Below are 15,852 nucleotides of genomic sequence, written 5' to 3'. Positions count from 1 at the left end.
CATTTCTTGTTGCCAGTTCTTCCAACCGCTTTTGCATATCCCCTTTGCCAAAGTTTGGCTCAAGAGGCAACATTGTTTCAGATGCATGAATTTTTATGTCCTTTGGAAACACCCAAGTCCTGTGCTTTTGCATCTCGATAAGCCATATACTTCCGCTTTTCATGCTGCAAGCTATCACACCATATACATCGTCTCTTAAACTCTTCTGTAACAAGCCTTTGGGTTGCTACCCGTCCCTTCTCTTCCACTTTCTCATCCAATTTTATAACCTTTGAGTGAAGGTCCGTCATATTCAAGTGTAGGTCACACAAGCTTTTCACCAATTAATCCATAACATCTCCTTTTTGGATCGGACTAGCAAGTATAAGAGGTTGTTTAGTCATAGATACAGATGACTTTGTTGCAATTTTAGGACTTTTCATAGAAATTGTAGGTGTAGACTTTGTTCCTAACCTTAGTCTCATGCTTTCTCACTTTACAATCATATTTACAACATCAGTGACATGTTCCCACTCTAATTTCGGCCCAATTTTTGAGGTTTCATCTTCTAGCTGATCAATCAATTTCTCGTACAACACAGGGTTAGTAGCTTTCAAGAATAACTCAATTTTTTGACTTTCTAATGATTGCTTGTCATCCACATCCACCTCAGCATAGCGGCTATCAAATTGATGCAACAAGGCTATAGTAATAAGACCCTTGTTGGGTTTTTCCACCCAATTTAAAATGTCTTTTGTGGAACTAATCCTGCGTCTTCAAGGAAAAACTCCTCTCTGAGAGCCTTCTTTAAGGCAACCCAATCAACATCTCTTCGATCCCCAAAGATCTTTAGCAACCAATAGAATGCACACCATGAAACTCTACAAGGAGTAATTGGTGCCATCCAATTTGTCCTCTTTAGAAAGGATGCCCAAAATATTGCGTTGATCTCTATGATCTTGTTGTGCCATTCTTGCAATAAAATGCACAAAATTTGCAAACACACACTTCCAAGCTGAAGTGTGAATTGTACTCCCACGAGATCCCAACACAGGATAGTGAATGCAGTCTCAAAACTATTACAATTTTGTTTTGCCACAAATGGCTCGTAAAGTGTGCCAACTCTGCAGAAAACAACAATACATTGCTATACCTTGAAATGCGAGCCCAAAAAAAATATAAATCAAATTCAGCAATTCAATGCTGTAAATATTCAAATTTGCATAAATTTCTGTGCCCAAACTGTACCAACCAGCAAATAAATGCTGGATCTACAACAGTTTTCTTCTTTGGGATGCATGAAACACAAAATCCCCAAATTTTCTTTGAGAAATTTTAAGAAATTGAAGAAATTTTGTACTTACAGCCTTAGAAATCGATTAATTGTCTCCTCATGTTGTAAATTGATAGCAACCAGCAACTTCATTGCACTGAGGGATGCGTGTTGGGACCAAAAATCACAAAAGTCCCGTTTCTTGTGAAAATGTCGATGAAATTGCACAAGTTAGTGATTTTGGTGATGATACATGCAAGTCAGATTAAGAGTGATAAGTGGAGTAGTGCTCAGGGTGGTGTAGGGCAGATGCATGTATTGCATGCGGCAAGGCACACGGCGGCAAGTAGAGCATGCAAAGGACCTCAAATTGGGCAAAAGCCCCAAAATTTCGAGTCTTCAAGATATGTGCAAAGATGCTAAATGCGTCAAATGTGTTGGAAAGTTTAAGACAAATTAAGAGTGATAAGCGGAGTAGCACTCAGGGTGGTGTAGGGCAAATGCATGTATAGCATGCGGCAAGGCACATGGCGGCAAGTAGAGCGTAGGGCGGCGGGTAGGGCATAGGCGACAGCTCCTTCCACTTGGCTCCTCCTCCTCTTCCTTGGTGGTCTAATGGTGGTGGCATGGATGGTCGTGATTGAGTTGCATTGATACTAAATGTAGAGAGATGAGAGACAATAGATAGTGATAGTGAGAGTAGAAGATAGTGTATTCTCTCCAATGAAACAATTGAATGAAAGTACAACTAATGTCCAAGGTTGACCTAACCAACCTTCCACACACTAACTAGAGTTAATTTAACTAACTCTAGGGCTTAGTGTCACCACATTAAAGTCCTAAGATCCAAGGTGTCCACACCACACTTTGGCACTTAAATAAGTGTCCACACACCATGAATTATATTGGACACTGCTTAAAATTGGCAAATTTTAACACATAGTGCTGCATATTGAGATGCTTTGGTGCTAAATTAGGGGAAAAAAAGCTGAAGTAAAGATAATGTAGTAGAAGATAAAATGAGTGAATGAGTAAATTGTTAGATATGCTCAATGCCCTATCCTTGTAAGGTGCCACCAATCATCCATGGTGCTCAAAGTTGTAAGGCCCCCATTATGAGGAGAAGCCATGTGTGAGCCTGGACATTGGTGGGTTCTGACTTGTATGTCAGATGAGGTCTATATGACCGGATGGCCAAAAGGTGACCGTTGCAGGTCTAGCCTTTGGATTAGATAGAGTAGTTAAAGGCTACTAGCAACTTGAGGCACACCGCATTAAGTTGCAGGGTAAGGAAGTTATTAGGGATCTCTATTTTGGGTTTGAGGGCCGCAGAAGTAGCCCTTGACTAGTAGGGAATTTTCCTTGGCCAACTAGTGGAGGTGCATATAGAAGGTCAATAGACACATGTGCACATGGAAGGTCAACAGACACAGGTGCATATGGAAGGTCATTCATCACGATTCCCTTCACACGCTAAAAAAGGTAGACAATTTCAGAGCTCTCACGATCCATCCTTTTGTCCAATCAGAGTTATTCCAGCTAGCCTTAAGCTCTTCACCTATCTTTTGTCTAGATCACCGTCTAAGCTTCACATTGGAAGCGCATGGGTGGATAGAACCATCTTTGTATCACATTGTTTGGAGTTAAAGATTTTTTTTGTTCTTCTCTTATCTGCTGTATACTCTCTTTCTCTATCTCTTACTCAAATTCTATTCGTTGTGCCGTGTAATTTTTACATTGTATTAGAGCTCAGGGGACTCTAGGGATCTAAGAGTATGTGAGGAGCAAAGGCTTCAATAGCAAGGAGTGATATTGACTTTTGCAAGCAGTTTTGGTGCATCAAGAAGCAGTTTTGGAGGCAATGCTATTGTATCGGCTATTCAAACATTGAGGATTCGTTCACTAACCTTCAGTGAAGGCAAGTTAGATGGTACAAACTATACTTTGTGAAAGTTTAAAATCACTACAATCCTTGATTCTTATGAGCTCCTAGAGATGGTGCAGGGGACTGATCCAGAACCACAATTGATCCCTGACCCATCAAATTCGAGTTTGATGATTTCTCCAAATGCAGATCTTCTACGAGCTTGGAAATGAAGGAATGGAGATGCACTGTGTGCGTTAGTTACAAGTTGTTCTGATAATGTTTTGACTTTTATTCAACATACAACCAAGGCATTAGAAACATGGATTGCACTGAGAAATCAATACGAAATATGAAATCAAACAAGGATTCAAAATTTGGAGAATCAACTAGCAGTGGAGAAGTTTTCTGAAGGAGAGATGGATGAAGCATTCATCACTTGAATTAAGAATTTGTGTGAGCAGATGGCTAGCACTGGGATACAAAAGACAAGCTCGGAGCTAGCTCGGAGGTGTCTTCGGGTTTGTCCACCAAAGTTTGATGGATTGGTAGTTGCTCTTAATGCTCAGGTGAGACCTCAAGCTTTGACTGTTGAGTAGTTTTATGTATTATTAATGGAGGAGGAGTTGAGGCTAAAAGTGCGAGAAGGAAGCAACAATGGGTGGAGATGCTGCATTCTCCGCCAATGCAAAAGGCAACGCTAATGCAAAAGGTAAAGGTGGATCCTCCACCAAATATGATGGCGACATAAAGAAGAAGGGTGGTAAGAAATTTCAAGGAGAGTGTTTCTATTGTAAGAAGAAAGGACATGCAATTGTAGATTGTCGTGTCAAGAAGGCAGATGAAAAAAATGGCAAGTAAGGGAAAGGAGATAGCTAACACAGCTGAGGCAGAGCTGGAGTTATTCATGGCAACCTTTGAGAAAATGTGTTCCTCGGCAAAAGAAGAATCTACCAAGGGAAAGGAGATAGCTAACACAGCTGAAGCAGAGCTGGAGTTATTCATGGCAACCTTTGAGGATATGTGTTCCTCGGCAAAAGAAGAATCTACCATTGATTCATGGGTGTTGGATAGTGGTCCATCTCGTCACGTGACCAACAAGAAAGGTCTATATAGTTTCATGCAGTCTCTATAAGAATCCATCATTGTGACGGTTGGAAACGATGCAAAATGCCCTTTTACGAGCACATGTACTATTTTCTTTATTGCTGTAAATGGTGAAGTCAAATAGCTTTCAAATGTGTCATATGTTTCGAGAAATTAGGAGAAGTCTATGATTAATTGTTGCCATAATTGATCTTGGTCATGAAGTGAGATTCAATAAGGCAGGTATACAAATTCTTAATAGTATTGGCAAAGTTGTTGGCAAAGGAGAAAGGAGGAACAACTTGTATGAGCTAAGTGCTCTTACAGCCATTGCTAGAGTGGGCACAGAAGCTTTGGCATGAAAGGTTTGGAGACATTGGATTTGCAATTTTGAAGGAGATGCATAAGCAAGGTATGGTTGCTCACCTATCTGCAGTCATTGAATTGAAGGATCCATGTGAAGCTTGTATGATAGGCAAGCAATAGAGAAAGACGTTTCCACAAGAAAGCAAGAATAGAGCAAATGCTCCTCTAGAGTTAGTACATGCTGGCTTGTGTAGTAAGATGCCTGCACAAGCCTTGGGAGGATCTTCTTATTTCATGTTGATCGTCAATGACTAGAGTAGGAAGATCTGGGTATACTTCCTTCGTGATAAGGCTCAAGCTTTTGGTAAGTTTAAAGAATGGCTAAAACTTGTTGAGAATGAAACATGGAAAAGTGTGAAGAAATTTAGAGCAAATGGTGGTGGTGAGTTCAACTCAAAGGAGTTTGAAGGCTTTTGCAAGAGTAAAGGGATTAAGTGTCAATTGATAATGTCTCATATACCTCAACAGAACGGTGTTGTGGAACGTAGGAATCGTACCATTGTGGGGATGGCAAGGTGCATGCTAAAAGGCAAGGGATTACTAAGCTATTTTTGAGCCGAAGCTGTAAATATTGTAGTCTATATTCTCAATCGAAGCTACACAAAGGCTCTCAAGGAAAAAACACCTCATGAGGCTTACATTGTTAAGAAATTATCTATTTCACATTTCGGAACTTTTAGATGTGAATGCTATGTACATGTTTTTGATGTGAAAATAAACAAGATAAAACCAAAAAGCAAAAAATGTATCTTCTTGGGTTATGGTGATGAGCAAAAGGCTTATAAATTGTATGACCAAGAGGCAAAGAAGATCATAGCGAGTTGTGATGTGGTGTTCAAGGAGTAGTCACATACAGTGGAGGAGGAGAATGCAAGTTCTTCCACTTTATCATCAAGCAAAGAAGTAGTCCACTATGAACTTGTCCCAAGAGCTACCCCTATCCTTAAGGAGGATCATCTTCGGATGATGAAGAGAAAGTTTACCAACCTGACATCACACCACGGGAAAAGCCATTGCCGCGATGGGTGAAGCAGCTCTATGACCAAAATAATCCTATGCCCACATCTGTTGAGGAGAAGGCAAATGGACCAAGGAGGTCTCAAAGAATAGAGAGCAAAGTAGGGCTTCTGCTCATAGAGTCAATATGGCCTTGATGGAGGCTGAGATTATGAGAGAAGTAAAGAAGCTAGCTGACTTGGAAGAAGCACTTACAGATTTAACATGGAAGGTAGCTATGCAAGCCGAGTATAACAATATAATGAAGAATGACACTTGGGAGCTAGTGGATTGACCACCAAAGAGAAAGGTTATTGGCACCAAGTGGGTCTAGAAGGTCAAGTACAAGATTGATGGAACCTTAGAAAAGTACAAAGGAAGACTGGTTGCATAGGGATTTTCATAGGTCAAAGGGTTTGATTTTCAAAATTCATTTGCTCCAACTGCCAGAATGACCACTATTTGCACAGTACTTACAGTGGCCGCCCACAATAAGTGGCGAGTTTACCAAATGGATATTTAATCAGTGTTCTTGAATGGTGATCTCAAGGAGGAGGTGTAGGTGGTTCAGCCACCAGGGTTTGAGGCTCCCCATTTTGAGAACAAAGTATGTAAGCTGAAGAAGGCATTATATGGGTTGAAACAAGCCCCTAGAGCGTGGTACTAGTGGATAGATAAGTTCTTTTTAAGCTTAAACTTCAAAAGATGTGCCTCAGATGCTAACTTATATGTCTACAGGGATGGTGAAAAGTTTATAGTTATTGTCCTGTATGTGGATGATCTTATTATTACAAGTGACTATGAATATATGATCAATCAAACTCGAAAGGCTTTAAGTTCCGAGTTTGAGATGATAGACTTGGGCTTGTTATACTATTGATTGGGGATTGAAGTCTGGCAAGAGCCATGAAAGATCTTCATCCCTTAGAAAAAGTATGCATGGGAGATTTGGAAAGTGTTTGGTATGATCGAGTGCAAGGAGACAGCTACACCTATGGAGGTCAATGCAAAGTTATCCATTGAGGATACATCAGATCAGCACTAGCGGACATTGGGAGGTACAGGAGGCTCGTCGGCAGGTTGATCTTCTTGTGCAACACTAGGCCATATATTAGTTTTGCCGTTGGAGTTTTGAGTAGTTTCTTAAACAAACCCCATGAGAGTCATTGGAAGGCTAGGATGCGAGTGCTAATATACTTGAAGGGAACTCTTGACTATGGTATCACATATAGCTATGGTACTTCTCTTGTGGGGTATTGTGACTCAGAATGGGTAGGAGACAATGATTCCAGAAAGTCAGTTTCTGGTTATTGTTTTTCTTTCAGTTCAGGAATTTTCCCTTGGATCAATAAGAAGCAACCAATAGTGGCATTGTCTTCTACCGAAGCAGAGTACAAGGCAGCTTGTTTTGCTGCATGTGAAGTAGTATGGTTAAGGAGGATCTTATGGCATATGGGAGTGCAAGATGAAGATCTGATTGTGCTAAGGTGTGACAATCAGAGTTGCATCACCATTGCCAAGAATCTCGTGTTTCATGTATGCACAAAACATATAGAGATCCAGTATTAGTATGTGTGTGATTTAATCGAGGATTGGATAGTGGAAATGGTCGATTGTCCAATAGAGGAGAATGGAGTAGATATCTTCACCAAAGTACTTTCGAAGGATTTGCTTCAAGTTCATCTTCATGGACTTGGGATTGGGCCAACGAGTTAGTTCACCTACGGGTGGACATTAAGGGGGGGGTGTTAGATATGCTCAATGCCCTACCCTCATAAGGTGCCACCAATGATCCATGGTGCTCAAATTTGTAAGGCTTCCATTTTGAGGAGAAGCCATGTGTGAGCTTGGACATTGGTGGGTCTTGACTTGTATGCTAGATGAGGTCTATGTGATCGGATGGCCAAAAGGTGGCCGTTGCCGGTGTAGCCTTTGTGTTAGACAGAGTAGTTAAAGCTAGTAGCAACTCGGGGCACATCGCATTGAGTTGCGGGGTAAGGAAGTTATCAAGGACCCCTATTTTGGGTCCGAGGGCTGCGGAAGTAGCCCTTGACTAGGGGTAGGGAATATTCACATGGAAGGTCAATAGACACATGTGCACATGGAAGATCAATAGACACGGGTGCATATGGAAGGTCATCCATCATGACCCCCTTCACAGGTTTTACGGTAGATCCCTTCATAGCTTTCATGATCCATCCTTTCACCCAATTAGAGTTATTCCAGCTAGCCTTAAGCTCTTCATCTATCTCCTGTCTACATCATCATCTAAGCTTCACATTGGAAGTGTGTGGATGGATAGAACCATTTTTGTATTAGGTTTTTTGGAGTTAAAGAAATTTTTTGTTCTTCTCTTGTTTGTTGTGTACTCTCTTTCTCTATCTCTTACTCAAATTCTATTTGCAGCGCTATGTAATTTTTACATAAATGCCTTTTACAGAAGAAATAGAAAATCTTGAAGGCAAGTAGCATAAAGAACAAAGTAGCCTATGGGCTTGACTCGTATAGCTTACGAGCTAAGTAGAAGCGAATGCTTGACTAGCCTAGTATACCCTAAAGGGACCTAGAGGGTGTTGGCCTAGCGAGTGGTCACCATCGTGCATGTCCTTCAGTGGGTCTTTGCCAAGGAAAATCATGTTGAGGCAGAGAGATGGATTGGACTGTGGCTGCATCAAGAGGCCTCATAAGAGTGGCTAGATGAGTTGTGGTGAGAAGTCTAGTGTGCCTGGTGCACAAGACCAAGCAGCCATACCCTCACCCATCCTAAAAGGCACTAAGGTGCTGTCCATATGACACGTGTCTAGTGGGGTGTGTAAAGAAATACTAAATGAGAGAGAAAATTTAAAGTGTTCAACAAACACAGTGAACAATACAGTTCAAGATGAAGAGAATGAATGAATGTGTGAATCTATCCCTATGCTGGAAAGATATAATGGCTCTCAAACCTCCATGTCTTGGGTGGACTGGGGATGAAGTGACCTGGAAGAGGAATTGGAGACACATATGATAGTTCCAAGCACATGTCGTACTCCAAGCGGATCTTGAAATGCAACAAGTGTAATGATTTTGAATGAAGGACACAGCATTGTATCAGCCCAAACTGCTGAAATCGCAGGTCTAGCTGAATTGGTGATGACATTAGCTGATTGGAGTAGTAGAGGGTGGGCAATAACAGGGTGGCTTGCCTGTCTGGAAATTGCAGATGTCAACAGACTAAATGTGACCTCTGGTGGCAAATGTGAGTGCTGGAGCAGCAGACAGTAGTTGGAGGAGTGTCTATGGTAGGTAGGCAGCCTCATCAGCAAATATAGCTATTTGTGAGGGCAGCAGGCTTCTGAATGGTCCCAGACAGCTGTAGGAGTGTTTGATGAAGAAAAACAGCAGGTATGGGTGCTGAAACTGGTTGCCTGGCTGAGGATGCATTGTAGACAGCTGGGTGACGTGTCTCTGATGCTGAAGATATGATACCAGCTCCCCAAATCAGGTTGTCTGGCTGAAGGACTGTGGATTGCTGATTCAGCACTTTGGGAAGCACTGCAAATTGAGATATCCTCTGAGAGATGGGTGTAGACAGTAGTGGGTGTGAAGAGGGCTGGTGATAGCTGGCTGGAATGAGGGATGGATGTACTCACATAGGCTCCTATTTGTAGAGGATTTGGTGTGCTTAATGATGGGTTAATGAAAACCCTAAAATTAGTGGCTCAATATCCCCTCTTAGGCCCAAAGGACTGTGCTCGAGACAGAGTGAGACTCAGTCTTTACTCTCTTTTCAATACTTGAAAGATCTCACCTCAAAGCAATGAGGGCATTGGTCCAAGGATGCTCATCAATTGCCCAAAAATCAGGTCTATAGAGGTGGTATCTTCTTTCAAATAGCCCTATTGAATGGCTCTTAACATTTCTTTTCTTTTCATTTTTTAATGATAGTAAGGGGGAAAAAGTAACATCATCCATCAAGAAAAGCCATGCAAGGCAAGGCATGGGTGACGAAGTATAGAAGAAGTAATGATGAGGTAAATGGGGAGGGTGAGACGAGGTATGTGCTGCAAACTGCCATGATAGATTGCCATAATAGATTGGCACAAGAGATGCTGTGAATGTGGTGGATCCAAAGTCAACCACTCTGTGAAGAGGTTAAAGGGAATTATGCTACACAGATGCAAGGAGTTTTTCATCCTTGGATAGGTGCTTGGAAACACATGATTTCCCCCCACCCAAAGTGCCTCTTTGTACAAAAAACACAATGCCAATGCGTGAAGTATGTAAGGAAAATGAAAGGTGTCATGCTCAAATAGAATGCTATGCATAGTCCTATCATGCCACTTGGACAGTATCCTCATGGGAAATTATTCACTTGCCTAAGTGGCCTTTTATAAATAAGATAATCAATCATCAAGGCACATTTGGATGATACAAGTAACATATGGAAATGAAGTAATGAAGACCAAAATCATTAAGCATTGAGAGAAAAAGCCATCCCCTCTTAACCGTTAGACAATAGAAGGGAAAGCTATGGGTAAACCCCCCTCTCCCCATCACATCAATGCCAAAGGGGAGGGAGTACCAATGCCAATTAAAGGAAAATGAAAGGTGTCATGCTCAAATAGAATGCTATGCATAGTCCTATCATGCCACTTGGACGGTATCCTCATGGGAAATTATTCACTTGCCTAAGTGGCCTTTTATAAATAAGATAATCAATCATCAAGGCACATTTGGATGATACAAGTAACATATGGAAATGAAGTAATGAAGACCAAAATCATTAGGCATTGAGAGAAAAAGCCATCCCCTCTTAACCGTTAGACAATAGAAGGGAAAGCTATGGGTAAACCTCCCTCTTCCCATCACATCAATGCCAAAGGGGAGGGAGTACCAATGCCAATTAAAGGAAGGAGGTACGGGATGATCGGGCAATTGATTTGGCTTGGTCAAGATGTTGGCAAAATTCTCAGATGATGGCATGAACTCTGGGTGGATGGTGCCTAGCTCCACTTGATCTCTAGTAAACCGATAGTGAACCTTAATGTGCTTTGTCTTTGGATCGATGATGGGGATGCCAACAAGTGCCATGGTTCTCTTGCTATTTTGATAAATCACAATTGGGATGTGGCATGGAAATTGTAGCTTTGCTAGCAAGCTCCTTAGAATTCAAAACCGATTGCATTAAATGTTGGTCGATTGGTCTAAAATATTGTTGCTTACATAAAGCAACCCTTATTAGTGTGAATGCAGCTAGTCTGAGCAATGAATGAAATGCATTGAAACCAAATCAGTGTCTAGTAGTGTGAATTGTTACTAGAATGAGAAACAGGCTTAATGATTTAAGTAAAATGAACTCTAATTGTGGCATCCCTAGCTCTTGGCATAGTGATCATTGCACTAGTAGTGAAGCATTTGACATCGGTGCATACAATGGACAAGTGTATAGGCTATGTGGAATAAGGAAAGAGAAAAAGGAACAAGATGCAATGTGAACCTTGCATTAAATTTAAAGTTTGTACCTTAGAATTGAACTACATTGAAAGTTCCTCCCAATGAGGAGGTCACTTAGGGCACTTAAGTTATCAAGTAGGCTTTGAGCTTAAATTTAGTCTTGCGAGCATATGTGAAGATTATTGAGGATATTCTTGGTCATTAATTAGTGCATGTGAAGATTGCTAAGGATATTCTTGCTATTGAACTATTGCAGATGAATGAGTCCTCTAGTGGGGTCATCTGATGTGTGGCTCTATTATCCATTATCCAAATGGCTTGATGGCGCCAAAGATGTGTCAAGTAGGTCTTCGCAATAGCCCCATTTGAAGGCAACTTACGTGTATGAACTAAGCTGTCAACCTTTGATATCTTGATAAAGATTAAGTGGACTTGAGGACCCAAGTCCATTGGTGGTTTAACATACCAATTTGCATCTCCTCTAGAGTTGAAAAGGAGTAGATTGTGATGTCTGTTTGGTAGATAGTATAACCCTAAGGTCTCCACTGATCGTGTGTAGATGGATGGCCACCACTCTACCTTCATTGAGGGGGTTTATATGGTGCACATGAGGCCAAGGTCTCAACACCCTTTTCCTTCAGGCTGCACCTTTACCTGTGTTTTTCAGTTTGGAGGTCTCCTCCATCACCTAGCATCATTAATCTATCATGGGTTTTGTCAGGACCTGCGTTTTTGCAGCCTAGCTTCTCCTCCATCACCTAGCATCATTCGTGTATATAAGAGGCTGCTGGGACTTGCGTTTTTTGCAGCCTAGCCTTTCCTCTATCACTTGGCGTCACTTCTTTGTCACAGAGGCTATTGGGACATGTGTTTTTGGAGCCCGGCTCAACCTCCATCATCTGGTGTCATCATTATCCACCTAGTGTCAACATCTGGGCTGCTCTCCTTGCATTTGATAGCTCGGACACTCTGGGATTTGTGTTTTGTTGCCCAGGTGACTCCCCGGCAAGCATCAGAGGATTGTGGTTCGCTCCCTCAACAACAGGTGATTATCTTTCACATCTCTGATAGCATTAGAGAATTGTGGTTCACTCCCTCGATAATTGTCTTCACCTTCCAGTGATTACTTCGATAGCCCATTGATCAGGTGACTGTGTTTCGCTCCCTTCACTATGGAGATTCCCTACAGGCCATACTGCTTGATTCGGACAAGACAGTGCAATTATCATCCTAGCTTTGGCTCCGTTGTATTAGCTTTTCTTCTCGTAGCATGATTCAGTGCTTCATCACCATGTTCTTCTTGTGTTTTTGAGTTTCTCTTCTCTCTCAGTGTTTGCTATACACACTCTGTGTTCTTCCCCGCAAACCCTACTGTCTCTCTGCACCGTCGGTTATTTTGACATGGTATCAAAGCATAACTGTTATTTTTGATCCGGGGGGGGGAGGGGGCGGCTAGGGATTTGTACCTTTGGCATTTTTTCCACGTCGTTGAAATGGCCAACGTTTTGATTGGCAATATCTATTTCTCTTAGATACCTTTTGCCATCTTAGTTTCAATTGAGACTAAGTTTTCCCTTGTGATTCACTAGGCTTTTCATCTTTATCTTTGTCATTGTTCTTGCCTTTCCCTTGCCTCCCCTTCTAAAAGTTGGAACCTTTGTCGTTGTTCTTGTCTTTGTCGTGAGTCTGTATGCTACTAGCTCCCAAGCTTGAGGGTGAGTCCCTTTGGCTCTATGGCGAGGAGGTGAGTTTGATGTCCTGTACGGCTTGTGTTGTGTCTCCTATGTAGGTTGGAAAATAGGGGATGTTTCACCTTCTCGGCATGGCTTGTGTTGTGTCTCCTATGTAGGTTGGATCCTAGGGGGATGTTTCACCCTCTTGGCATTCCAAGGGGAGTACCACTGAGAGAGAGAGAGAGAGAGAGAGAGAGAGAGAGAGAGAGAGAGAGGGAGAGGGAGAGGGAGAGGGAGAGGGAGAGGGAGAGGGAGGATTAATTATGAGCATTATTGAATTGCAGGTTCTTGTTTTTGGGGATCTCGCTTAGTGACAACTTCATTCCTTGAGTCTCAAAGGCAACTTAAATTTGTAGTGGGGACAGCATATGCTACTGCTACCATAGGCACTGATCTTGAATTGTAAGTAGTGACTATTCATGCACACACCATGTATACTGATCAATGCAGTAAGGTGACCCATTGTATGTCAAATGATTCTCACATTACTTTTCTTATAAGCGGATGACATTTCCTAGCTCATAATGGCTAGTATTTTCTGGGAGGTTCATTTTCTACTTTCAATAGTCTGAAATCTGAAACACTGGAATGTAGGAATCAGCAAGATTGAAGAATGTGTGGTTTTGTGTGGTATGCAAGCTTGCAATGGGTCCAATCGCCGAAGTTGTGATTATTCAACATGGGTTACATGTCATGCTTAAAACATGGAAAGAAGGGATTGTGAAGCCTATCCACATGCCTAAGATTTGCTTCAACTCAAGATGGGGGGCCTATTACACTGATACCTGTTTTGTACAAGATAATTACTAAAATGTTGGCCAATTGGTTCCTTTGTTTAGTAGTGATATGTGATTGCGTAAAGGAAATTGATCTTTTAAAAAACGTGGATGTGGAAACAGCATGCTATACCACTCATTGAGATGATTTTACATGAGTAAGGCAGCATCCTGAACTAGCCAATGCAGTTTGTAGATTAATCAAAGATAGTCCAGCTAGCTGTATTTTGGACAAGGGTCATAGGGAAAGTTGAGACTCTTTGTTCAACAAGATTTCCCTCTCGGTTCTCTGTTTTCACAACGTAGAGTGTTAGATTTGCAGAGGCATACGTGGATAATAAACAACAGCGCATTAAAGGTTATAGCACAACTACAGAGTCATAGAGGCATTGATTATATGAATGAAATGTCTCAAAAACAGCAACTGAGAGCTAATTACATTAATCATGCAAGTGGTAAGAGGATTTCTCCCTCTTCATTATCTTGTGGCTTATTATTGAACTGACGTTTCTTTCCGGAACCAATTGAGGCCACAAGCCTTAAGCAATGGATTTGATTGCAATCACCCAAGACATTTCCCTTGGCAGTTCTTGCTTGTACATTTTTTCCCATTGCAGTTAGCATGATTTTGGTCCGCTATGCCAAATATCTCACAACTTAGTAGCTGGCTTCCCTCAAAAGGAATACTTCTTATTTGCTGCTAATCCTAGGTGGATAATTGTAGTAGGTGCCCCTTGGGTGAAGGAACATTTACTTGTGGCGCCTAATCCCAAGCAAATGAAATAATGGAAAATGTAAATCCATGGTTATTTTCTTGGAAAGGTGTCATCAAGTTATACCCTAGTTGAGGGAAACGGGAACGGAAATGGAAACATCAAATTTTGAGGAAAGGGAAACAAAAACACCATATCATTTGCGTGTGGGCGGGGGGGGGGGGGGGGGGGGTGTTGTTTGGCTTAGAGTCTAGGTGCTCAGAAGCTAAAACTTAAAGAGTACAAGTTTCACACTCAAAATCAAAGCTTTCTAATTCCCAATCTTTAAAAGAGTTCTACAAAAGGTGTAAGCTTAAAAGAGCTTTCTAATGCATACAAGGATTTTGGCACATAATGACTATGCTGATTGCAAAGAAAGAACAATTGTAAATAAGTGAACCATACAAGAGAGTGGATGATAACTATTTATCATCTCCTAGTTCCTCTTCCTCATCCATGTCATAGTCTTTAGTTGTAGGCAAATCCTCTTCATTAACAAAGAAAGTTGAAACCGATAGTAACAACTCTAAGCTTAATCATTTTAAATAATTGAACATTACATATTTAGCTAATTAAGCTTAATTAATGAAGCATTTAACATTTAGATATTGAATATTGAATGACTATTTAAGGTTATGAGTTTTAAAGAAAAGGCTATACTAAAACATTAAACAATTCACAATAAAACATTAATAACACTTAAAGAACATGATAATTAAAATACCAAAGGACATGAGATTAATAACACTTTAAACACTATGTTTAAAGGGTAAATAACATGACAACTAATAATGCTACGCTTAAAGGAAAACGATTTGGATAGGAAAATGCATTTCGAGTCCTCCTCCACACATTTCTGCGTTTTAGGTCCTATAAAGGGGCGCTTGCCACTTTTATAAGTTATTCACATGTTTGTCATAATTCCTTATTGTCTAAAAAGTATATTACAAGCACAAAGCTTCACACTTTATTGCTGTCACTTTTTAACCTCAAAGTATGCAACTAGTGCAAAGTATTGTGAATATGTGATAAATAAAGAAAGATTGAAATATTTATTAACGTCTTTTGTGGCCAAAATTTGTCTATGAGACAAAACCATGTACAATGCTGATTCTCTGAAAAGTAGTAGCTAAGGTCTGTACAAGACAAAATAATCCCATTGTAGGGATATAACAGGAGGATCGAGTAGTACATGTCTAGCTATGTGGCTGAATATGAATATGGTACACATATTTAGTGCCACCTAGTCAGGATCTATGGTTGGGTAGAGTATGTCATGTATCCTTGATGAAATAGTATGGGGGTCACAATCTAGATTGATCCCTTAGCTTTGTTAGATACTACTTGTGTCGCTGGTAGATCTCCCTTGTCTCTCTCTGGTATAGCATGTGTGTTTGGTACTCTTGTATTTGCAGTTTGCATGGTGCTTTGATCTCCCTAGCTCTTTGGATTGTCACCCCTCTGTATGGAGCTGTGCGCGTGGCCATTGTCTCTATGAGAGAGAGAGAGGGTACAACCATTTGAAAAGAGTAGTAAATGAAAATGTAATAAACAGTATAAGAAGACTAAGAGCTATAAGTAAGGAGAACTC

The 15,852-nt window shown here is 41.0% G+C and overlaps 1 protein-coding gene across 1 annotated transcript in view; it reads left to right on the top strand.

Moving 5' to 3' along the window:
- Window positions 1-15,852, top strand: part of PIFI (post-illumination chlorophyll fluorescence increase) — an 81,924-nt gene that overhangs the window by 17,155 nt on the left and 48,917 nt on the right. The window contains exon 2 of the mRNA XM_087674807.1: window positions 13,018-13,135. Within this exon, the coding sequence (XP_087530933.1) occupies window positions 13,018-13,135 (118 nt within the window). The remainder of the gene's footprint in view (window positions 1-13,017; window positions 13,136-15,852) is intronic.

The sequence above is a fragment of the Lygodium microphyllum genome, chromosome 3 (assembly GCF_053477565.2).
Source record: "Lygodium microphyllum isolate KBCC chromosome 3, Lygodium_microphyllum_v1.1.10, whole genome shotgun sequence".
Taxonomy (NCBI): domain Eukaryota; kingdom Viridiplantae; phylum Streptophyta; class Polypodiopsida; order Schizaeales; family Lygodiaceae; genus Lygodium; species Lygodium microphyllum.
This window is presented reverse-complemented; position numbering and strand designations above follow the sequence as displayed.